At 55.9% G+C, this 24,998-nt stretch overlaps 1 protein-coding gene across 1 annotated transcript in view; it reads left to right on the top strand.

Moving 5' to 3' along the window:
* CACNA1E (calcium voltage-gated channel subunit alpha1 E) overlaps window positions 1-24,998 on the top strand; it is a 173,040-nt gene that overhangs the window by 91,159 nt on the left and 56,883 nt on the right. The window contains exons 7-10 of the mRNA XM_041127951.1: window positions 5,933-6,036; window positions 6,812-6,964; window positions 7,275-7,456; window positions 22,319-22,422. Coding sequence (XP_040983885.1) covers window positions 5,933-6,036; window positions 6,812-6,964; window positions 7,275-7,456; window positions 22,319-22,422 — 543 coding nt within the window. The remainder of the gene's footprint in view (window positions 1-5,932; window positions 6,037-6,811; window positions 6,965-7,274; window positions 7,457-22,318; window positions 22,423-24,998) is intronic.

Genomic DNA, 24,998 nt, shown 5'->3' with positions numbered 1-24,998 from the left:
TTCTTTTCCTTTCATGAATGGCGCTGCTCTCTAACCTGATGTCTGCCCCCATTTCCCACCCCCTTCCCAGCTCTTTCCTTCCAGGACAATTAGTAAAGTGTTTGGTCTTTCGTTTGGATGAATAATTAATTCCCCAGCATTGTGAATGATTCATGTGCCATATGCCACGGCAACGGGACGTGCCTGACATCGGCACCTCGTACAAAGGGCAGTGCCGTTTCCCCGGCCCGGCGAGGGGATGGGAAGGGTGATGAGGGAAAAGGCTTCGTGCTGCTGGGGATGGGTGTTGGGGTGGGGGGATGGAGGGACCCCCAGGCAGGCAGACCCACGGCTCTGGCTTTCGGGGAGATGGGCACCCTGCCTTCCCCCGGTGCAGGATCCGGCCCACGTGCTGCTCACGTGCTTCGCTCCGTCCTTCCCGGCTCCTCTTCCCCAGCGGATGGTTTCCCACAGCCGCTGTGCTGCGGAGTGAGTCAGTCCCTCCCACGCGGCTGCTGGTCCCCGGGGGCATCGCCTCCCCTCCCAGGCACCCCTCCACCCCGTGCGCTCCCTGGGGGCTCCTTCCGCAGCCCCGACATCCTTGCGGAGCTCCTGGGCTGGGGCGAAGCCCTCGTCCTCCTGTGGCGGTAAAGCCTTGGGCCAAGCTGCAAAGTCTCCACGTGCCATTTCTTTGCGCTGCCACAGACCTCGCTCCGGGAGGGGAGTTGCGGGGTAAAAGCCTGGCTCGAGGGAAGGAGGAAAGGGGTTATCTTCCACCACATCCTCACATGGGAATGTGGTATCACCCAGGCTTGGGTGAATATCCCTGGGGTCTCGGACCTCACCTTTGGCACGAGTTCAGACCGCTCCTCCCGTGGTACATGGTCACCTGTGCTGTATTTCTCTTTGCGGGGCCGGCTCTCCAGCCTCCTGGCAATGACTTTTAAGTTTCCATCATGTCCCATTTGTGCAAACAGTTTCACCAGCATCTCCCCACCCCACCAAATCCTGCATCCGCTGAGAGGCGTCACAGGGGCCACAGGTGGGAGGGAGGTGTGGGGTTTGGCCAGCTCGCAGGGTGCAGAGGGGATGCTCCCTCATGCACCAAATCCTAGGGGCTTCTCCAGGAAGAAGTGGCCTCGCAGGATCATTTCATCCACCAGACCAAAGGCTGGTAAAGGCTGATTTTGTTGTTCGCCCTCATTACACCTTGCAGGGAGTTGTTGGTGCCCAGTTCAGGGCTCTCAAAGCAGCCAGGAAAGACGGGATCAGCAGCTTTGCAGCAGTGCAATCCACTTGTGTCACGGCCCCGAAACCTAGAAAGAGAAAGTGAAGATGATGGAGGCTTTGAGGTTGCTTTGCACTGTGCTGATGGCAGGACTTGGACCTGGTCTCCCTGTCCCTTGGCATTCCCAAAGCGGGACCACTGTGCTCTGCTGGGGCGTCCTGAGGGTGGGCAACCCAATCCCGCTGGCCCTGCCTCGAGCAGAGTTTGGACCCAAGAGCCTAGAGTACATCCCGCTACTCGTGATGCTCTCTGCAGAGAGGGGAGGGATTGATTCACCAGCAGATAAGGGCAAGAATGGGGTAAATTCATCAGGTAACTTACTTTCTGTGAGCCGTTTGACCAGTGTATTAATTATGAAGTAGTCTCCCTCGTAGAGTCAGGTGGCAGTGCAAGCCTTCAGGGGCCTTTCCACTTAATTATAAATATTAATTTGCGCGTCAGCCAGCCAGCCAGCCAGCCAGCCAGCCAGCACCCTCCCTGTCCCAGATTTTCAGCTGAGATTAGTCTGTCTCAGCCGATCCCTCCCTTCACCCAGCACACCCCGGAGCTGCCCTTTGCTGGGACAGCTTGTCTGCACGTGCCTCTGCAGCAGTCCCTGAGGGAAATGGTCAAGGGATGCTCAGTTTGGGCTGGGGGGATGAATCAAGGGACAATCTGATCATCTGGGGGTTCAGCCTTTGCTTGGGGTCCCCGGTACGAAGACCTTTGCAGCATGTCCTGAGCTGTGTGGGCTGTCCCCGAGGGCTGAGACTCAGGGCTGCTGGTGCAGCTCTCGATGGGATGATGGGGACGGGAGCGGGTGTGATACGCAGCCCCTGGCACGGGCAGCGGAGGCACGGTGGGTGCTGTAGTGTGTGATAGTGCCCGAATTTGGTGCTGGCTCTGTGCTAATAAAAAGGCTTTTGTGTGGGCAGGGTCATGGAGCATCGCTCATGGTTTGTTCTGCTAAGTCCCAAAGAGCAGAGAGTCGTTGAAAACGTGATAATTCTTTTCTTTTTTTTTTTTTTTGCCCCCCCCCCGGAAAAGAAATCCATAGGTGCGGGTCTTCAGCTGGAGGCGAGGGCATGCGCTTTGCTCAGCTGCTGCGAGCTGGAGCGGTGCCCGAGGGCTGAGCATCGCTCCGCCGGCAGCCAGCCCCAAAGCCTGCAGGTGCGGCGGGCCCAGCGGGAGCTCGCCCTTCGCTCCGGAGCCTGTAAATAAATAAAATAAAATAATCATCCTGGTTGCAAACACAAAGCATCGGATTTTTTTTTCTTTTCTTTTTTTCCCGAAAGCATGTTTTTGTCTGCCAATGATTGCTCACTATTCAATTATACTTTGGGGGATTAGCATATATTTCCCATCCTGCCTCCTCTCTCATTTGCATTCTTCCAATAGCTCCTCTCTGCTCTTTTCTCCACCTGAAGTCTCTCTTCCCCCTTTCCTCTGAAGAAGTAAAACTAACCCCTTTGCCTGGGTGACCTATAAAAACGCCTTCACTTTTTTTTTTCCCCTTCTTTTTTTCTCCAGTACATATGATGAAAAGCATGAGATCATTGGGATTTTTATAGCCCAATCTGGCAGCTTTTTCAAATAACTTGGATGGTGAGATGTAATTTTAGTTTGGGTCCTTGCCTAAAAATAAAGAATAATTATTAGCACGTCAGACGTGGATATTGTAAGTGTTCGAAAAGGATTTAAATTGTTCTACAGATACCGGAGCTGCCGCCCTGTGTCAGCACAAAGGTCTGTCACAGCCCGAGTCTCATCTCTGTGCCGCACATCCCGAGGAGCTATAAGAAACCTTAACGTGTGTCAATAAATAAATCGGAAATAGGTCGTGCTGGGTGATACGGATGGCTCTCTGCAAACAAAAAAAAGAAAAAAAAGGCATGCTTAGAGGGTTAATAACCGATTAACAGGTGAGATGCTGAACTCCAAGGCAGGAAGGTGTGTTTTGAGCATTGTATTTATTATTAGCGGTAATGTGGTAATGGTGTCTGTGCGTACTAGAGAAGCCTGGCTGTTGGGGAGAGGTGATGTGTGTTATTTAGAGCCACTGAAGGGCTTGGGAAGGGCAGATAGAAGCCATCCTTGCATGCCTGGAAGCCTGCTTGGCTTCTTCCAGCCACCTCAATTGGTCTAAAAATGGCCCAGGGCTGCTCAGACCCTGCTTGGAGGCTCTGGGATGGATGGGTTTGCAGGGAGAAGCTCCAGGAGCACCTGATCCCAGTGCACCTGCCCTCACCGGGAACCATAGCTGTGCCTGCAAAAGGGTGCAGAGGCACCTATTTTGTAGTGGTGGGTCATCTTTCTGTCGTCCGTCGGGAGACACGTCTGCAGTGCCACTACCTCGCTCCGGTGAGCTGTCCAAACCTCCTTCCAAAAGAGCTCGTGATGTCCCTTGTCCCCCAGTGAGGACAAGGAGCATGTCACCTTGCCACAGAGGAGTCCCATTCTTAGCAGCTAATTTAGAGCGCTGGGAAGTAGTGCCCTGAAATCGCCTGAACCTTGCCTGAAGGCTCGGCGCGGCGGCTCCTGAGCCCTTCAAACAAATCTGGGTTAGCGGAGGACTTTGCAGCCAGGGTGTTCTGCTCCCCTCGGCCACGATGGGTGGCCAGTGTTGATCCTGCCCTGGGGAGGAGATGTGCGGTGTGGCTGGGACTGGTGACGGCTCCACCTCCGTCACTCCGCCCGGCTCTGTAGGACCACGGCTCATCCTGCTCCGTGGTGGTAGGAGAGAGCTGTCGATCCTGCGCTGCTGCCAGCAGCCTTCCAGCTGGCTTTTCATGGTGCTGGGCTTGCATTGGTGAACCCTCGGGAGAAGGGCTGGAGCCTGTGTCCAGCCCAGGTGCAGCCCCGGTCTTCTGGAGATGCTCGGTCCCGGCTGGAGTCAGCGCAGGGGCTGCAAAATGCCTTTTCCCCATCCCTTTGGGAGGCTGCTTGGACACCAGATATCAGGATACGAGGAGCAAAAGCCGAAGGAGGGTCTTGCGTTGTCCAAAGTAGTGTTGGGTGCACTGCGTCCTCTACACCAGTGTTTTGGGGAGCGCTGGGTTACCCTGCTCTCACTGGCAGGTTGCATGAAAGAAATGAAAGCACCCGTGCTCTTCTGTCTTCCATGTGCTGCTGAGTGGCCGTGCTTTATCATACTTACTGATTTTGATCTTACAACCAATTTAACAATGCAGGTCTCCCCAGCCTCTGGGTGCTCCTGACTTAATTAAGTCCCTTTTCTGCTCTCCCATCAGCTCCATGGGTAGCGGGGGCTGGTCACGGACTGGGGCACGGGGGAAAGGGAAAGTGCCATCAAAGGTAAAAGGTCCCTTTATATATTGGGGATAAGCAGCCCGATACATGAGGAGTTGTGGGTGATGGGTGATGCTGGGGCGATGCATCCCATCTGCTGCTGGGGCCAGGCTTTGCAGCTGACCCCTTGTGCTGGGGCACGGAGGAGGAGGAGGCTAAGAAAAGGAGTTGAAACAACCTGGTCTGCTGATGTGAGAGCATTTCTGCTGCTGGGGTATCCTAGGAAACCCAGCCGCCTTTCTGGAGGGGCAGGTTGGTACCTGCCGTACCTCGGGGAGAGGGGGAAAGAAAGAGTGCTAATTGCTCAGCGCACCAGCGAGCTGCTCTGGCCTGTAATTAGATGAATTAGTGGAACAATGACCCAATTTCCCTTGTTTTTTGGATTGCTGACAGCTAACAGCCCTGAGGCTGCTGCCTCCCTCTGTCCCGCTCTCCTCCCCATCCCCTCCTCTCCCATCCCCTGCTCCTCCACTGCAACCCTCCCTCCTCCTCCTCGCCCAGCACCTGGGGACCCAGCCCAGATGGGAGAGGAGGCCACAAGCTCTGGCACCGCTGTCTGTGCTCCTGCAGCTCTGCCAGCATCTCCGAGCTGCACCATCCCCATCCCCCCAGCAAGTACAGGGGCCTTGAGTATTTCCACTGCTGGACTCGGTGTGCACCGGCTCCCTTCTGCCCCAATTTATTTTCCAGAGATGGGTTTGAAAAGATCTTTGTGTTTTAAAAGAAAACCTCTGGAGTCCTTCCTGTGCCTGCTGGTTGCCTTCCAAGGTCATCAAACTTTCATTACTATAGATTTTTGAATGCGTGTGAGGTTCTCGGCTCCTTCTTGGCAATTCCAGAGGTGGGGCTCCAAGGAAGCTCCAATTATGGAAAAAGCCAGAGCAGCTGATGGCTGGAGGGGCTGCCAGGGGAGCATGGGTGACCATCAGGGGAGAGATCCCCATCTGTGGGGCACTATCTGTGGTCTACGTGCCACCTGCCTGGAAGGGAGGTTAAACCCACGCAGCTGTGATGAGCACAGCGTCGGCAGTGTTGAGACCCCAGAGTGCAACTGCATGGCATGGGTGATGGCCAGCGCTGCAGCGTGGGGCTGTCCCCAGCCATCCTGGCATGTGGGGGGCATCGATGGGGGGCTGCCAGGGCTGGGTGGCCCCTGAGTGGCTTTGGCTGACCATAGTGGCCCATGAGCTTTGGTGCCGGCATCAAACGGGGCTTGCTGGCATGTGGGCTTTGCGAGGCATTGAATCTCTGTACCTACCCAGGGACACGGTCTTCCTTGTGACTTCCCCCAGCCTGGTGTGAGAACATGGGTCTTGGCACTGGGGTGGCTGAGGTCTTTGCCCAGGATAACTCTGCTCTATCCTTGTCTGCCCACAGCATCCTCGCCACTGCTGGGACACACTTCAACACCCACGTGGACCTGCGGACGCTGCGGGCCGTGCGCGTGCTCAGACCTCTGAAGCTCGTCTCAGGCATTCCCAGTAAGTTGGATGCTCCTGGTCCTCCTCCCGGGGTGTCCGTATCCATTCCTGATGTCCTTCAGAGTGAGAGGGGTCCTCGTGTCACCTCAGGGACGTAGGGTGAAATCAGGGAAGAGGGGGACAAACCTCCCCATGTAGCGGGAACTCTAGGATGGCAGCATTTGGTGTCCCTGGGTGGCAGTTTCCCCTGCCCAGCCCGCTCTGTGCTGGCACAAGGCTGGGCTTGGCGGCTCGCTGAGACCCGCCGGCGGCTCTGCTTCCCTGGCCAGAAGGCGGTGGGTGGATCCTTTCAGGACTGAGGTTTATTCGGGGGAGATTTCAGGTTTTTGCAGGATTTCATCTGCTGGCACAGGGATAAATAAAGAAACTAGGCTGCTGCTGGCACGGGTCTTCCCACCCCTCCTGCCCTGGGCACCAGCTAGGTGGTGTGCTGGATCTGTGCCTTGGGGGCAACGAGGGGGACAGTTGCACAGGCCACATCCCACCAAGTCCAGGTGGGACAAGGACAGGCAGGACACCAGCGAGGGGACCAGATTCAGAAACCAGCCCTCCTGGAGCCTTGCTCTGCAGTCTGGCCCTCCCTGCTCCCCCTGGGATGGTGTTTTCCTCCATGGTCCCCAGCTGCCCAAAGGGATCCTCCAGACTGTGCTGGCCTCTTGCATCTGTCTGATGACTGTCTGTCCTCTCTGCTCACTGTCCTCCTCTTGCCAGAGGTGGGATGGACATGCCCCAGGCAGGGGATTTGCATCACTGTTCTCTTTTTTTTCCCTCCCAGGCCTGCAGATTGTGCTGAAATCCATCATGAAGGCCATGGTGCCTCTCCTCCAGATTGGCTTGCTGCTCTTTTTTGCTATCCTCATGTTTGCCATCATTGGCCTGGAGTTTTACAGCGGGAAGCTGCACCGAGCCTGCTACACAAACAATTCAGGTGGGGAGAAGGGCTCTGCACCCACTTTGCATCCCATGGGTGGAAAACAGCTGGGACGAGTGCATGTTGCTATCATGGGAAGCCCAGGGCCGAGAAGGTCACGCTTTTTGCTTTGTGCACACCAGGCATCACCGGGTCGTGTTCGGGATGTCCCAATTTCTTATGGGAGCAGTTTGTGTGCAGCCAGGGCTAGTCCTAGCAGGGTCGCCTGCTCTGCCCCAAGCCCATCTGCGTTTGGGCTCTTCCCCTTGCCTGTCCCTTGCCTCTCTCTTACCTCTGCATCCTTTGGCTTTCTGCTGTGTGCTCGCAGGTGAACTAGAGGAGCTGGACCCCCCCCATCCCTGTGGGGTGCAGGGTTGCCCCCCAGGCTATGAATGCCGGGAGTGGATCGGTCCCAACGATGGGATCACGCAGTTCGACAACATCCTCTTTGCTGTGTTGACCGTCTTCCAGTGCATCACCATGGAAGGGTGGACCACAGTCCTATACAATGTGAGTAGCGCTGTTCTGGGGTCTCTTTGGGCAGCTGGGGATGGGGATGGGGAGCCGGAGATGGTATTTCTGTGTCCTGGAGGTCTGTGAGATGCTGAGTTTCCTTCGTGATGGAGATGGGGTCAGTCCATCCCGTTTGGGCAGGGGATGGGGAATAAAGAGGCATGTGTTACATGTCTCCAGGCAAAGGGAGCTCTAAGGGCTTTGAGCCTCATCTCTGGGCTGCTTGTGCAACCCGTTGCAGAGAGCAAAACCTTGTGGGCACGGGCTGCAGGAAGCTTCCTGCGCAAGGGCTGTCCCTGGGAAGTGGGGACGTATCCTTCCTTCCCTCCTCCTCCTCCTCCTGTGCTCCCCGGGGCAGCTTTGTAAGAGCAGACGTGGTTTCTGGGCACTGCGCATCCGCTCTCCCTGCGGACCAGGCAGTGAATGTGCCTGCATCCCTGCGGCGGCCTCGGAAAGCCCCGGAGCTGGGCTTGGACCCCCTCCGTGGGGCAGGGGCAGTGTTCTGGTGTCCTACAGGGAGCTGGGACCTCTGGTGTTTGTGCTGCAAATACCTATCAGCGCTGATGGAGCAGGAAAAAGGCTGGGCTGAGTTCCTGTGGTTTGCAGTGGTTTGAAGTTGCTGATGCCCAAGTGCTTGGGGTGCCCAGGGAGCAACTTGGGGACAAAGCTGGAAGCAGAAAAAAAAACTACAGGCGATCACAAAGTGCTATATCTTTGTGGGCGATTGGCCGTATATGTACGTTTTAGTTTATGGGCTAGAAGCAACCATGCCAGTTCTGTTCCCAGCCTAATTTCAGCATCAATTTTGGCATCATTGCACCGGGAATGTTTTTATACCCTGGTTCCCATAGTGTCTGGAGATTTGCAGAGTGGCATTGCTCTGCGGGAGGCAAATTGGATAGTTTGTGATGGGGAAACATGCTTTGATAGTTACTTTGTTGTGAGCAGAAAGGCTGGTTTTTAACCCCAGGCAAAGGCACTGTGCTGCCAGCGTCGCTTGGTCCATCCCAGGGTCCTTCTTGGGGTGCAGGTTGGCGTGCACGGGCAGACTGATCATGAAACCTAGGCTGGGGTAGAAAGGGGAGAGTTCATGGCAAGGGCTTGACCTTACCATGAGGATTTGGTTTTTCTCTTCCTAAAGGAGATGGCGGTGTCAGGATCTTGCTGCTTCAGCGGGGGAATTAGACAGGATTGAACCACCTGGGTGTTCGGACTGAAAAAAGACCATTTCTTGGCTGCTGATGTATCAATGGGATTAGAGACTTAACTGCAGCGCCTGTTGCCCAGGCATAATTGAGTATAGCAGGAAAGGTGATGTCTCCTGCCTGGCAGTGTGGTTCCCCTACCTTTAGCGCAGCTGGGCAGCTGCTGCCTGCTCACACCACTGTGCTGCAGCCTGTGCGTGCCCAGCGCTGCCCGTGCTTGGCGCCAGCAACCTGCCCCGCACCTTGTTTCTTGTGTTAATGACCAGCTCTCTGCAAAAGCCAGGGGCTGCTTCCATCGGTGCTCCCCGTGTCCCCTCCTCCCCATCCTTTGTCGCCTGCAGCAATTAGCACCAGCATTCCCCATGCTAGAGCCCCAGCTGCGGTACTCGAAGAGCCCGGTGAGCTACACAGGTGGGCAATTTATGGTCTGATCGACCTCGAGGGTTTGTACCGGCAGTTCCTGAGAAAGTCTGATCTCCTGCCGTTTGGGATGTCCTTACTGGGAAGGCTGGAGCCGATCTGCTCGGTGGGATTTGCTGATCCACCATCTGGATCTTGCTGGAGGGTAAGGATGGGAGATGTTGCTAGGAGCACTGAAAACTACGCTCTGCAGGACCTACCCTGCAGGATCCCCTGTTTACCACCACAGCTGCTAAATCAGGGGCTCACCGGGACACTTGGGAGGCCACAGCCCCACTATCCAAATAATCTTCCCAGCACCAGTGACAATGCCGGGCAGACACGCACTGTCATGGTGTCCCCAATGGCCTGGACCATAAGGTGCCTCCCTTTCCCGCTCCTCTGCAAAGAACCAGCTATTACTTACCTATAATGGAAAGGATTAGGGACCTTCCTTGGCTTTTAATTGAATGAGGATTGGGGCATTGGTAGAGTAAAATGCTGCTGATTCACTTTGGGAGGCGGCAAGGGACGGACATTGTTCTGAGCACTGTCGAGCTGTGCCTCTCACCCTCCCTGGGGACAGTGGCTGTCTCGCAGGGTGCCTCTAGGTTGCAAATGCTACGGGTTCTCAGTCTTTTTGCTGCTTGGAGGCAGCAAAATGGGCTTCTGCCTGTTTTTTAATAGAAAAATGAGGCATACACATGGGGGTTGCAGTCCCCAGGAGATGCTGGAGGAGGGCTGGACAGGGGTGGAAAGCCACTGGGATGCTCTGCCATCATCTTCATCACTCAGAGCAGCAAATCAGAGCAGGCTCCTGCTGCTAACCGGCATGGACCTTGCCCAGCGCATGTCCCAGGTTTGGGGGGATCGGCGGGGGACTCTCAGCTTTCCCACCGGAATAAAGTGATGGGAGGCTGTGTTCTTGCAGGTTAACACCACAGAGGAGAGGGAGATCACAGGAAAACCACTTTAGCAATCTCTCAAAGAAATTGCTTACTATAGTATTCCCCCGTGTAACTGTATCGTGATTTTAAGATCCATTTTTCCGCAATTTTACTGGGTCTGGAAGCATGGCTCCCAAAATTTGTAGATAGCATCACAAAAAGCTAATCAGCCCCGTGGTGCTTTCCACGTGTGTTTTTTTCATGGGTGTGATTGCCTTTCTCATTGTTTTCATCAGCCTTGCCTGTGTAAAATGCTGTTTTGCTAGGTAGAAATCACAGTATGGGTTAAAAAAAAAAAAAAAAAAGCCTTAAACTGTGGGGTGTTACAGCTTTTCCAATTCCAGTCCCTGGGAGTCTGAAGGACTTTGATTTCTTTTAGAGGGGAGTTTCAGCTTTGTGGCTCCTCTGGCCGTCTCTGCAGTCCAAAACAGGGGCTAAGGAGTGTTTTGCTTTTCTTCTTATACTGGAGCAGATGCCCCTTGCCTGGGCTGGCTCGAGACCAAACCTGATTTCTGTAGGGACCAGAGGGAAATATAATGCTGGCAAAGAGGCTCGCTGTCCTACTTCTCTGCCTCTGCAGACTTGTCGGCACGGGGCAGGGACTGGATTGCAGTTTTGTCATTAAACAGTGATGCTGAGGTCTGGGGGGGTGGCTGGGCTGGCGAGGGGCTGCCGGTGTGTGCTGCAGGGCTGGCCGGACACGGCACAGGCACTCGGTGGTGCTGGCAGCTTCAGATGCTCAGCCTGGCTCCCCTGGTCCCAGAGAGCAAACAGGAGAGGAGTTCGAAATTCTCATTTCCTCTGAAACACCGACTCGAAAGGCTGTATTTATTCACCAAGATTGTTTATTTGCTTTCCCATTTGGAAGTGCTCAGCCACTGTGCTTGCAGGTAGCGAGGAGGAACCCGGCTTGCCGGGAGCTGCCACTCTCCTCTTCCCCCCACGCTGCCTGGAGCTGAGAGATGGGAAGAAAAACACCCGTGGCAAGCATGTGCTGGGGCTGTAAGCTGGCCTGGTGGGCTCTGCAGGGAGAGGGGTCAGCGCTGCCTGTCCTGGCTGGGTCCTTTGCCCGGAGCATTGCTCTGTGCTGTCTGGAGCAGCAGGAGCGGGTACACCAGCCATGCAGCACGGGAACCGCAGCCCCCAGTCAGGAATTGGTTAGTCCAGGACAAACAAAACCACCAGTGCATGGACAAAGCTGCTGTTTATAGCTGTGGGAGCGATGCAAACATGGATGGACGCAGGCAGGGGAGCCAGGGCTGCCTGCTTCTCCTGCCGGTGTTGCTCATGGGGTCTGAGGCTGCCACGAGGTGCAAGTGGTTGTGGTTGCAAGCGGTTGCTGAGGTTGCATGTGGTTGCAGGGGGGCACAGGTACAGTGTGGGCATGTGTCTGGCCGTGGCCCCGGGCACCCTCTGCTCACGCTGGGAGAGGCTCCAAGTGCTTCACAAATGCAGCACGGCCGGTGGAGAGGACCAGAGCCTGCTGTGCAGGGAAAACCTGTTTCCCTGCGTGGATCTGGCTGTCAGGTTGAACTCCTGATCCTAATGTTGTGGCCCCAGTAAATTCCCGAGAGTCAGAGCAATCTACAGACAGGCAGGAGTGCCTGAACAGCAGTGATAACCAAGCCATAGCCAGGTCATGCAAAGAGCCAACTTGACTTTGCACAGGGCCACGGCTGTTAGATGGGTGAAAACGTTTGCCTCCTAGGCACGAGCATTACAGCAGCGCTGGAAGAGCAGCCGTGCTGCTACTAAAAAATGCATGGCAAGGCCTAATGGGAGTTAGCCAGCCACAGCTGCTTGCTATAAACCCAAAAGACCTCTCATGGTGCAAGGGATTGGGACTACAGGGAAGCAGGAGGGCAAAAAGGTACAGGGAGACTTAGGAGGTGCTGGGGCTGGGTGCTAGGCGCGGGTGCTTTTGCAGCAGGAGGAAAGCATTTCTTGGCGGAAAGAGAATCAAGTCCTCGGCAGCTTTCAAAATACCTACCAAAAGGCAGCGCTTGTGGGCAGACCTGTGTGCTGTAGCCTTGGGAGAGATGGGGTGTGCAGGTCTTGCAGCCCCGTGCAAAGCTGAACAGCCGCCTGCAAACAGCCAGGCGGTTGCTAACGCTCTCGTTAGGTGCGAAGCGCGAACCATGCGTGCAGAGCCCGGCAGCAGAGACTCTGCAAGAGCCGCTGTAAAACATGAGGTGCTGCGAGGAAGGGGGTTTGCAGCAAGTGTGACTCAACCGCCACGTGCTTCCAGCACACCCGAGGTGCTGCTGCGGCCAGCAGGGTGCAAGGGGAGGACACCCTGCGGGAGCGCTGGAGCCCGGCACTGCCCCGGTGTTCGGGATCTCCTCTAAATGTGAGGTGCAAAAGGGCCGAGATGAATCTCACCATGTGCAAGACGAATCTCACCACGTGCAGAGGTCGGGGTTTCACGCCGCTGGGAGCAGGGCTGGTTTTGACCATGGATCACCAAACCTGAGATCTTCTGCTGGAGCCTTGTTTTCAAATGTGGTGAAACATCCATCCTTTTTGAAATGGGGACTGTTCAGGCAGCCCTGATTTGGGGTGCTGGGAAAGGGAGTTGTGTTAAATCACTGGCCGTGCTGGAGTACATGGATCAGAGATGGGTGCGAGGCTCAGCTGTTCTGCTCCCTGCCAGGTCCTCAGTTGCACTAGTCGAGTGGCCTTGGAGGGGCTCAGAGGAGGTATCTGTTGCAAAGCAATTATTTTTCCATGTGCGTGTGTACAAAATCGCTCATCGCTTGTTGGCATAAATTCCCAGGGTGTCACAGTCGTGCCTTGGGATGCTCAGCGCTCAGCTGCTCTCCCCGAAGCACCTGTGTGTGAACAGTGTGAGTGGGACCTGAGCATCATGCAGGTCTGGGTGTGTTTCTCCTCTTGCCTTTTGGAGAGTGAGGGCAGTGCCTGGCTTTATGTGGGGCAGCCAGGGGCCAGCAAAATGAGTGACTTGACCAGAGAGGAGTTTGCTCCTGCTGGGCTTTGCTTGGATCTGGAGCTGAGCTGGGAAACCTCCCTGAGCCCTGGTGCTTCCAGGAGCTGCTGCAGCTCCTTTGGACATCAATGCCTGTCCCCTGGGGTTCCTGCTCCCAAAATGAGAGCTACAGTGGTGCTGGCCACATGCCGAGGGTCGCAGAGACTCTGCAGCAAGGGCCAGTGGTGCAAAGACTCCAAAACAGCACCCGCCCTGACACCATGGTGATGGGCAGAGCACTGGAGGAGCTCAGTACAGCAGTGGTCCCACAGCTTGGGGCTGAGCCTGCCCTGCTGCTCCTTCGGGCACTGGGGAGGGTGAAGCTGGGAGTGTGATGGGTGACAGTGGGCTCCCAGCAAGGAGCGGCGCTGGCTAGAGATGATCTCTGGGGAGAGGAGGAGGAGGAGGAGGAGGGAGAGGCTGGAGAGCGGAGGGGATGGGAGGGATGGCGAAAGAGGGAAACCGCTTGGCTTTTTAGCCCTCTGTGCCCTGGGACGATGCCAGGCTCTCAAGCTGGAATGCTTGCAAAGGGAAAAGGAGTCCCTTCTTGTGTGTTTTAAATTAAAACACAACACACAAAAAATATCCTGTCAGGGAGGTATGAAAATTTAATCAACACCCAGTGCTCTTAGCAGCTCAGTAGCAAGTACAGATCTTAATGCCTCTGTAGCTATTCCTGGTGGCTCCCGGCCGTGCAGGCAAAGCAGGGTGTGCTGTGTGCTGGGGGGGGGGCGGCGGGGGCTGCCAAAAAGTCCCTGGCACTCGTGGCACTGCAGGACAGAGCTCCTTCCTGCTTCTTCCTCTGAAACGTTAAATGCTGAGTCTTTTAAGCGAGGACTTCAGAGAGACTTCAAGTTCTACTCCAAAGGTTTAAAACCTTCCTAACTTTTCAGGAAACGAGCTGGTTTTCCCCAAATGGCTCCTGTTGGTGCCCGAGCCGGCAGCTCACGTGCTGCTAGCCGTGGGTGCTGGAGCCCATCCCCGACGGGCACGTATGTGGCAGCAAGCCTGCTTTACCCTCTTCTCCCTTTGGAAGAAACGGCTCTTTCTCCGCACTCAGCAAAGCCAGACCCTTGCCAGCTTGCCAAATGTTCCTGTCCCCCCCCCCCCCCCCCCCCCCCTTTTCCCTCTGTGTGTGTGCTGAAATGACACAGCAAGAAACAAACCGAGTCTGCTGGATCTCCAGCTTTGCAGGCATGTTCTGTCAAAAGCTCCCTGCCCACACCCTCCTCCCTGCCCGCACGGGAAAGTCTCACTCCTAGACCGTCTGCCGGCAGGAGTCGGGGAGCCAAGGGGCCGGCGGAGGCACCGATGCTCTGGCACTGCCCAACAACTCCAGGCTCAAGGAGAGGAGGTGGCAGGGGGTCTCCGTGCTGCCTGGGCCCTGCTGCTCATCTTCATTAAGCCCAGGATCTGTAATTTCATTAGCGGGTTTGGTGCTGGAAATTGTACCAGCAAGGCTTTGCAAACCTGTTTCCGTGCCTGTGTGTTGGTGCACGTGCTGCTCTGCATCAGGGCTGGATTGTGGGAGTATTGGGGTGAATTGGGGTCCTTGAGTGAGGCTGCGCATGGGTCTGTTGCCCCAGAGCATCGCAGCTGGAGCTGGGGACGTTCCTGCATTTAGGAAACATATGGGGCCCGAGCTGCCTCTGTGGGCTTGCAGCGTGCTCGAAACAAAGCAGGGATCCGGTCTGACAATCACCAAGCCCCATCGAAAAAACAACCCCAAAGCTGATCCCCTGAAAACCGTGCCCCGCTGCAGTGTGCAGGCTCCGGGTCCAACCGGAGAGGCAGTGGTACTGGCACGTGTCCGAGCCCGATGCTGAGGGTCTGCTCTGGGAACGTTGGCGCTGCCTTAGCCGAGCGCTGGGTCTAACGAAGGCTGCGGAGCTTTGCAAATACTCCATCAGGAAAAGTTCATCCTGCCGGCGGGGCAGTTCGGGGGGGTGCCTTCATCTGGGGCTGGGGAAGGCACAGGAGGGGTCTGGGCAGGGGGAGAGGGGGGGTTCGGGAGCAGAGGTGGGGGCAGCCGGGGGGGGTCACTGCGAGGGATGGCTGCGGGGAGAGGAGGAGGAGGAGGCATGCCTGGGGACAGGGTCTGCAGATCGATGCTGGGGCATCTGGGTGTGATTTCTTGGTGGATCAGAGGAGAACAGAGCAAGAACGGGTCTCTGTGCCCAAATCAAATGTTTTGAAAACACTTGATTTTTAGTACGACTTCTAGCAATGCATTTTTTGCATTCCATTTAGAAAACAGAAAAATGAAATATATTGGGTTTTTTCCTGTTTCCCCACTCCTTCCCCTTCCCTACACATGCACAGGCACAAGCGTTCCCATGCGCCTCGGGCTTTGCTGGGCTTCGTGCGCCCCTCTGTAGGGACTCCTGCCTGCTGCCTGCCCCTGGCACCCCAGAGCCCCCGCGGCCAGCGATAGGCAGCGCTGCAGGCAGGGCATCGGGCAGGAGGTGCCCACCCTGCCTGGACACCCCGATATGTGGCCATGGCAGGATGTGTCCCGCTGCGGGCCAGCCCCGGCCCTGCAAAGGAAATGTACCAATTTCCTCATTAACCTGATTTGGGAAAGCAAAGCATTTTCATTCAGATCTTGTCCAGCACCGGGGTCGCTGATGGATACCAGGCAGGGCTGGCAGGGAGTGAAGCATGGCCCTGCATGCAGGAGATCAAATTACTGCTATTAAAGGGAAGAAAGAGATCTGTTACTGCGCTGAGGAGAGCAGCAGCGGGTGTCAAGGTCTTGAGGGAACTGGTTAGGCCAAGGAATCTGCTGTAAGGTATTTTTTTGAATTTTTTTTTTCCCTCCTTTTTGCTGGGGTATGGAGATTTTGAGGCTGTTCCTTCTGGCCTGCATGTGTTTCTCAGCTAGATGCAGCAGTGGTTTGCAGGGAAGAGCAGGTCAGGGACCGAGGAGGTGATACTGCGGGGATGGCATCAGCCGTGGTAGGGACACGGTGGGTGTCACCACCGGGCAAAGACCATCGGGACTTGCCGAGCCAAGGATTTGGCATACAAATCGTGGAAGCTGTGGTGGTTTTGCACCCGCTGTCCCGGCAGGTCTGCTCTGCCCCCACGCCAGGCAGCAAGCCCCTGAGGAATGCTGGAGAAGGCAAGCACAGCACCCAGGGCAAAGCCTTCTGAGATCCTGGCTTTCCCCATCATCCCCAAACCCCTTCGCTAGGCTTGGAGCCAGGGGGCACAGACAGACCTCTCCTGCCCAGTCACGGTGGATGTGATGATTTGGTCACCCTGTTAAAGCCTGCCTGCAATGCACGCAAAGCCGTGGGTCCCTGTAGGAGCTCTCCGTGGGGTGGGATATCCCTGGCAGAGAACCGTGATGAGAGCAGGATGGGGCCACCCATGCTGCTGGAGGTCCCGTGGATTCCCCCGTGCCCCCGTAGCGCAGCGCTGCTGTATCCCTCGAGCACGTCACAGCCAGTTGGTTACAGTAATGAATGTATATTACCCCAATCTAATTATATGCCGTTTTGGTCTGGTTTCAAAGAGAAACCACAGAAACTCTGTCCTAATGCAGATGGATTTTGAGAGGGGACCTGACTGCCTACAGGGCATCAGTGTGTGCTGTTGATGTTGGCCAAGCTGGATGCAGAGGTCTCCGGGACACATCTCCTGCTGGGAAGGGGCAGAAAGCTCCCCTCATCTCCAGGGAAAGCCTGAAGTGGGAGACCAGCCCTGTTACAAGACACTGGAGAATCAACAAGGGTGGATTGCTGTGTGAATGAAGTCCAGTGGCTCCCCATGTCCTGCTGCTCCCCAAATGAGTTGGGTGCCCACAGGCCCAGTCCCCAGCTCCCCTCCCCAAGCTGGTGGGCAATGAGTGGCTATTAAAGGCACCCTGCACAGGCAGAACATGCCTTCTGTTTATTTTTAGGTAGGAGAGATTGAATTTTGGGGTTTTTTTGTGTGTTTTTTTTTTCCCCCTTCCCCTATAGCAAAGAAATCCTAAAGTTTCCCATGCAAGTGCAGCCCGAGGGAGGGTACGTGTGGGCTGCGAGCTTGTGCTTTGCATTCGACTCGGGTATATATTTAGATTTCTTTAGATTTCTGGCCCCCCGAGTGAGACCTGCTTTTGCAGCTCCCTGCGCCTTTTCCCGCCCTTTGAAAAAAAAAACCAAACCCAAAAAACCAACACAAGAGCTGCTGAAAGAATAACCCTGTGCCAGGGGTTGAGAAGTGGGAGCTGATGAGGGCTCCTTCACTGGGTAGGGACACGCCATGCCAGCTCCATTAGCCCATGCGGGTCCTGCTCCCATGCCTTGGTGGTGTCATTTATAGGATTGGAGGCTTTGCTGGCAGCAGGACGGGTTGTATCCAAGATGTGAATGTGGTGGTTCAGCTCCGGCTGGGAGTCTCCACCGACGCCTTGGCATGAGAAACACTCTTGGGTGCATTAGTCCCTTGGGGAAACTGTGGCTCTTCAGTCTTCACCAACAAGCTCACATTGGTTGTGTTGGTGTCTCGGGTATGCCTGGAGGCAGTAGCAAAAGTGTTTCTTGGTCTGGTGGCCATGAGAGAGTTTGGGTGGTGGTGGTTTAGGCTGGTGGGGTGTGTAACGTAAAGGTGGTTGTCTTAAAGGTAATGGAAGAAGCAGCAAAGATCAGGCATCAGGTAGCTCCTCCATTTCCCAAAGGGCTTGGGTGAGCGACGGGACCTGATCTGGTGCACAGGGAGCCAGGGGCAGGAGCCAGGAATTTCTTCATTAAAGGAATTACAGTGTTTGTGTAATTTGGGGATTAAACTCCCTGCATCTATGCTGACTTCTGCACATGACGACCTCCTGCAAAGGGGGAAAAACCTATGGGAAGGCACAGTAGACCAAGGTGATGAACCACTGCCTACAGAGGGATATTAAGAACAAATGATGCCCCAAAGGGATTGGAAAAGGCGCTGCTCAGTCAAGACAACTATGTCTTGGTGCCAAAGAAGTTGAGAAGTGCTGTGGGAGCCACCAAAAGTCATGTTGACAGAGACCTCATGAAGGATGCTCAAAGGGGTGGTGAGCAGTTCCCCACCTCTGCAGATGGAAGCAAAGCACGGTGAAGTGATGGCTGGGGAGATTTGGGCACAGATGGATTTTTCACCCCAGCTATTGGTCAACACAAAGACAGAGGCAACAAAAGGCTGGATAGCAGGAACGAGGACACGGCCATGAGCACAGCCAATGTGGAAGCCAAGCGCTGAGACCATTGCACCCATCAGCCCGGCACTCAGGATGGTTTCCCCCTCCCCGTGCCTGGAGGGAGCTGGCACATGAAATGGCAGGTCTGGTAACAAGTATTTTTAACAACTCCATCGAGTTGGGGGAGGCACCATCTGACTGGAGAATAGCGAATGCAATGCCTATATTTAAAAGCGGGGGGAGGAGGGGAAAAAAAGTAAGGCAGGCAGGAATAGGACTGTAAGCCTGACCTCAATCGCATGCCATTTCAGAACAGATTTGGAAGGCAAAAGAGGAAAATGAATCATGGGTTTGCCAAAGGTAGGTCACGCCGGGCTAGCCTGGCATCGGAGACTTGGAAACGTGTAGAACTGCTTTTTGTAGTAAAGCTTTTGCTATGGGAAAGTGTTAATGAAGAGGAGAAGAGGGGAAGGGGAAGAGGAGCTCTGCGAGGCTGGCAGGGAAGGGAGCAGTGTCGGGATGGAGCTGGGTGGTGTTGAGGGGACATAGTGGCTGGCGGCGACCGGTGGGGCTCCTCGAGGATGAGTCATGGGCTTTCCTGCTTCCAGCATCAGCTGGCTTCCTGGAGCTGAGGGTACGGAGGCTGCCATCCCAGGCTAGAGGAGTTTGAGGGCTGGAGGAAGAGATGTGGGATGCAGTGAGAAATGGAAAACCATGTGCTTGTTGAGGAACAGTAAAGATATCTCCTAGGAGCCCAGGTCTTGCTGATTGGGAAGTAGCAGTGTGGAGGAGGAGGGGATGAGCAAGTGACCGCAGGGCAACCGCAGGCCAGCGGTGCCCTGGAGGATGAGGGAGGTTTGTAGGCAGGATGGCAAAGTCTCGGTAGCATCATGCAGGGATGGAGTGGGACCCATCAGAGTTGCTCACTTGGGTCTCCTGTGTCCAGGGAAAATGAACTGAGCCTGGACTGGACCAGGGAAGGGGCTACTAGATAAAGTGAGGAGGGAGAGACAGTCATGGCTAGCAATGGAGAGGCTGGGGATGGCCATGATAGCTATCTATAAATACGTCAGGATGGGAAACGGGAAGGAGAGGCGCTATTTCAGCCAAAGGCCAATGCTGAGAAAAGAACAGAGTGGTGCATAAAATGACCACAAATAAATTTAGGCTGAAAATTAAAGCAGTCATTAGAGCATCTGCTTGAGGAGCCTTCCAGTGGGAATAGTGAGTTTTTAAGGTAGAGCTGACATAATCTGGGGGAGATAGCGTGACACAAGGGGGTCTGGACTCAGCAACTCTCTGAGACCCTGGCAGTCCATGTCCTCCCTCCAGGCAAACCACTGGCCTCCAGCTGGGGATCGCGGTGTGTGTCAGAGCATTGGGGTTGACAAGACACACGGCCAGGCATGGCAGGTCCTTTGGTTTCCTGGGCAGACATGCTTCAGCTTTGGGAGCGGAGAGATGGGAATACATCCACTTCTCTGTGTGTGTATGCACACACGCTGTTCTGTGTGCTGATGTCCTGCTGCGCTGGATGCTTTGTGGTCATGCTCTCCTCCACAGACTAGACAAGCAGGGGAAGACGCAGAGCCTGTGAAATGCCAAGCCCCTCGTGTTTCCCAAACAAGCCCCCTTGCCCCCCGGCTGGGACCTCTGCATCCTAGGTGCTGCAAAGGTACTGGAGCAATTCTTCCAGCAACTTGGGGACTACAAGGGCAAATTTTGGCAGTCGGAGTGGCCGAGCAGGTACCAGCTGACAGGCTGAAACCGCTGCAGCCTGACTGGGCATCACCAGCTCCTGGTTTTGTAGGGAGCGTTGGGATGTGCACTGGGAAATTTCATCTTGGGGCTGTGGGGCTGCAGCAAAACTGGCACTGGCCAAGGGACCCGTGTGGCTGCTCAGAGCAGGAGTGTTCCTGGGGCTGCTGGCATTGTCCTGGGTGGCTGGGAGCACCCCCGAGCTCGCTCTGGCCAGTGGTGTGTCCTTGGGTACATAGGGTCCATGGCCACAGCTCCCCATCCCCTCCCCTGCCTCAGCAGCACCCCTCCTGGAGCTGCTGGCTGCTAATGGTGCCAGACGTGTAACCCCCAAAAAACCCCAAAACCTGTCTAATCTCCTTTATGTCCACCCCTGTGGCAGCTGGGTACCCAAATGCACGTGGAAGTCGGGATCGCAGACAGCCTGTCCCACCGGGGTGCTGCCAGCCCCTGCCTCAGGTTTCCTGGCTGCAAATCCCCAGTGCCACCAGCTTTGGCCGTGTCCACAGAACACTGTGGGAAGAGGTGATCTGGGTGCTGCTGCTGGCATTGCTGGCTGATAATCCCCGTCTCCCACTCCATCTCCTGCCGAGCATTGCTGGAAGATGCCTTCTTCACCTGTAGGAAATGAGCTCATCTGTTTTGCATCCTCTGTGCTAAGGAGCTTGGGGAAAGCCCATGGTTTTGGGGCAGGAGCCAGTTTCAAAGGCGAGCGATCCTGGCACAGGTGGCAGGTATCCAATGGCATCTTGGCAGGGGGCTGAAGACCAGCCAGGCTTGGGCTGAGTGCACAATGCCTGGAAGACTAATGCCATGGCAAACGGTGCTGTTAGAGCAGAGCATGGTGGCCTGGGTGTCTCTTGAGGGTGGTGATAAATGTTGGCTGTATGGGATCCCCATGCATCATTCCCACCTCCCTGCGCTCGCTTCTCCCATGGCCCTGAGGAAAGGGGCTGGTGGTGGACCAGGGCTCTTGAAAGGGCAGGACCTTGAGAAGACACGCGTGGTTCCCCCGCTGCTGAAGGAGGAGGGCAGCGAGTCCTTCCAGGTGCTTTCCCCAACCTCAAAGTCCCTATTGCTGCTGTGAGCCAGGCGCTCCTTGTCACTGGGGTCTCTGCCCACGGCATCCCCCTCCCGGTGCTGCGGTCAGTGCCTGCAGCAGGATGTGCTGGTGTCACCCTTCCTGCCTTGGGCTCAGGGTCGGGGTGGTGGGGACGCCCAGCTGAGGTTCCTGCTGGCACCTTGGTCACTGGAGGAAGACTCCAGCACGGTGGCTTTCTCTCCCCCTCGGAGATGAGCTTCTCCCCTTGTAGAGCCTCATCTTGGCTCCTGCACTGGCTGACCGGGAGACGTGGTGCCAATGACTCAGATGAAGATGAGGGCTTAATTAGCATGGGGAGAGGGGGGAAGAGAGAGAAAAGAGAAAGAGTCTTTCATTGCAACAAGATTGATACCACCTCCTCCAGACAGTCACGTTCTGCCGCATCACCCTCCAGCCCGGTGTCATGTGCGCCGTGCCTGACACCGGAGGACAAATGGGGCCTGGGAAGTGGCTGTGAGGTACAGAGGGGCACTGCTTTATTAAAAGCCTCAGTGAATAAATGTCTGGAGGTATTGAGCAGGGCTTGCCAGCAGGCTTTTTAGCTGTCGGGCTTTGCCCTGCGGTTAGAGCTCCCTTCCGCTCTCAGCTCCTTGGGGTTGGGGTAACGCATCCGGGGCAGGAGGATGTCTGCAAGGTATTAGCAATGATGCCATCAGCAAAATGCCCATTTGAAGGTGTGGGGCTTGCCTGCACCAGCCCCTTTCCCGCCGTGCATGGAAGCACAAGCATCGGCTGCCTCTTCTTTAGCCACCAGCTTCTCTGGCTCTAAGGTACCTTATAAATCTTTCCCTCTTAACCTGTGCTGTGCTCGGCAGGTACCGCTGCTGCGGGGCTGCTTTGCCCTGTCTTGGTGGGATGTGCAGGGGAGCACTGAATCAAGCTGCTGGGGGAGGTACACTCAGGGTGGCCCCCGCACCCTCAGCACCCCAATTTTGGGCTGCAGGGCCCTGCACCTCCGACTATAGAACTGTCTTACAGCCCCTGCATCCCTGTAGGGATGGTAGGAGGAGGCAGAGGAGAGCAGTCCTGCCTGATGAGGGCTGGAGACCGTGGATGAGAGTGTGGCTGGGGCAGGATGCCGAGGGGCATCAGGCACCGCTGATCAGGAGCTCCCCTGCAGGCATGCCTGTACAGGCAGCACCTGGTGCCCGTCAAGGCTCAGCAGGCATGGCCACATCACCCCGAGGAGCCTGGTGTGGTCAGCCTGGAGGGAGAATCGCCACCATGCTGAAGCTAACGCACCCTTCCTCTGCCCTGCGTGCTGGTGTTGAAGATAACGTCATACGTGTTTTTTCTTTCCCCTCTAGACCAATGATGCCTTAGGAGCCACCTGGAACTGGCTGTACTTCATCCCCCTCATCATCATTGGATCCTTCTTTGTCCTCAACCTTGTCCTGGGAGTGCTGTCGGGGTAAGCGAGATGCCATCCTTCCCCTGCAGGCCATGCCCGTCACATGTCTCTGAGTCCCGAGGTTGGCCCCTGGTACTGCCGTGCCCCCCGGACCCCAGTAGCTGATGCCCTCCATGTCTTCCACGCCTGCCTGCCCCACAGCAAGGGATCGCTCCCTAGCTCTGCTTAGCTCCCTGGCTCTACTTAGCTCCTTTGGTCCCCAGGGAGCCAGGAAAGGGGCAGCCTTGAAGATGCTTTCTTGTTGTTTCACCTTGCTGAAGAGCTCATGGTTTTGGTCACCTGCGACCACCTGAGAAATGGTCAGTGTCAATCTTCTGGCTGCCTGGGACCTGCCGGAGAGAGATGTGGAGGGGGGCCTTATGGAAATGTGTTTGAGTCCAGAATGTGTTTGTAGTGGGGTGTGCATTTGCTGGCTGATGGAGTGTGGTGCGCGTGCGTTGGGATGGTTTGGGGCAGGCGTGGGAGCGATGTGGGGCACCTCCATGCTGTGCGGGCCATGGTCGGGAGGATGTGCCCAGTGCCAGTGGGGGATACACGCTGATGAGGGTAAGGGTGCCTGGGGTGCACGTGGACAAGATGGGGACATAGGGACAACACAACCGTCCCCGTTCTGCTCTTCCCAGGGGAAAGGAGGTTTTAATCCAAGCCATTAAGCTGGGTTTGGAGAGAAAAAGGCTTCTTGTCTCCATGACAATGAACTGTGGTTGCGTCAGCACATCCTCAACTGCTGGCAGGGTTTAGTGCAAGGAGAGGGCATGCCTTCTCCTGCACTGGGGATTTGGGCTCCTCTGCCCTTGCCACAGGTGGCAGTGGGGACCCCGTGCCCAGCAGCAGGTAATATTTTTCCTAATTGCCCATCATAGCAAAAAAAAAAAAGCCACTGTAGCACTGGTTTGGGCACCTGGTGGAAAGCCCTTAGATGTAAGGATCAATGTGGAGACTGGCCCTGGTCCTCACTGTCACTGTCCTAAGTGTCCCCGTGAGTTCAGGTGTGATGGTGGTGGTTTCAGGAGTGCTTCTGGAGTGGCAGGCTGGGCTTTGGAGTCTGTTGGTGGGTTGAATTTCCCCAGCTCTTAGTCTGGGGTCTGACTGAGTCCAGGGGCTCTGGGGATAGGCTGCGGGAAGGGCTTCACACTGCCTTGCAGGGAGGGAGCTCTTATGGAGGATGAAGACATCCAAGCAGTTTTGGGTGGCTTTTGAATTTCTTGTGCCACATCCAGCTTGGGGATTTGAGCAAAGTACAACTGGGTGTCGGTGTCAAGCAGGAGCTTTCCTACAAAAGTCCAGAGAAGAAAAGTTAGGAAGCTCAGGGCTAGGCAGCTGGAAAAGCCCCTTATTGCGGTGTTGAATTGTGCCGATGTAGTGTGTCGTGTGGACACTGAGGCTTTTGGTGATGGTGTGATGCTGAGAGCAGCCTGGGGATGCAGCAAGGTAGCACCGCTCTGGCCTGCAAGGCAGCCACTGGCAGGAGGACCACAGGGTGGCTGGTGGGATGCCCAGCCCGTGCCCTCGTCCATGCTCGGTGCTTGCGTGTGCCGGGACTGCGCAAGGCAGCTGTTCCCGCACCCGCCGAATTGGATGCAGTTGTCTAGGGCTCTTCCCAGGCGCCGGCTGGCATTTCGACTGTTTGTTTATCGTTAATAGGGTTTGTACTGGGGAAGGATGCAAGTGGGTGGGTGGCCTAATTGGCAATGGAGATGCTCTCATGGCGTGCCAGATACCTAGGGAAAAGCGCGACTGCTCAGCTCCCTGGAGGGCTGAGCGAGGTGAGTGGAGGCAGCAAGCTGGGCTCTGCCACCCGATGGCAAGGCCACCACGCATGCCCTCCTGCCTGGCCACGGCCACAGACATCCTCTGTGGCTCGCTGGATGCAGTACCTCGGTGGTGGTGAGGCATCCTCTTGCCAAAGCTGCTGCTGGAGTCGCGGAGGGCTGCGACGCAAGGCGGGAGAAGGTACTTCTACAAGCAAACAATGCACATCCTTGAGTGCAATAAGAAGGGCTTCATTCCCCGCTTTGCTTGCCTAGTTTTTATTGTTTTTAACACTTCTCACAATCCTCTTGTGCTGGAAGAGAGCACTTGGCTCTGCTGTGGGAGGGGAAGGGTGACCTTTCCATCCCCCAGCCTCTGAGCTGGATGAGCAGGCAGGGTCTGGCCGGATCCCCCTGCACAGCCCATGGCTGGGCTGAGCTGGGAGGGGAAGGTCACTCTGGGGATGAGCTCCATCAAACACCTCCATGCGAAGGAAACCTTTCCCCAGCATTACGGCACTGCTTTGGGGGAAGACAGGCAGCCGTGCCCAGTTAGCTGAAATCATGGTGACTCTGTTAATTCCGGGCACAGCGGTGAGCGGCGAGCCCTGGTAGCCCGCTTGCAGAAACCTGGGCCCACATCGCTTGCAAACTGCACCATCTGCACCAGCGAATAACGAGGTCCGCTCGGGATTTTCAGCCTTCTCAAAGTTCACACTCACAAGCTGCTGCAGAACTGCCTCTCTGCCCTCGCTTCATCTCGGCAGCGGTTTTCTTTGGGGAAACGATCAAACACCCGAGGCAGGTCCTGAATGTGAAGAGGCT

Source organism: Aquila chrysaetos, chromosome 12 (assembly GCF_900496995.4).
Source record: "Aquila chrysaetos chrysaetos chromosome 12, bAquChr1.4, whole genome shotgun sequence".
NCBI classification, from domain to species: Eukaryota; Metazoa; Chordata; class Aves; order Accipitriformes; family Accipitridae; genus Aquila; species Aquila chrysaetos.
This window is presented reverse-complemented; position numbering and strand designations above follow the sequence as displayed.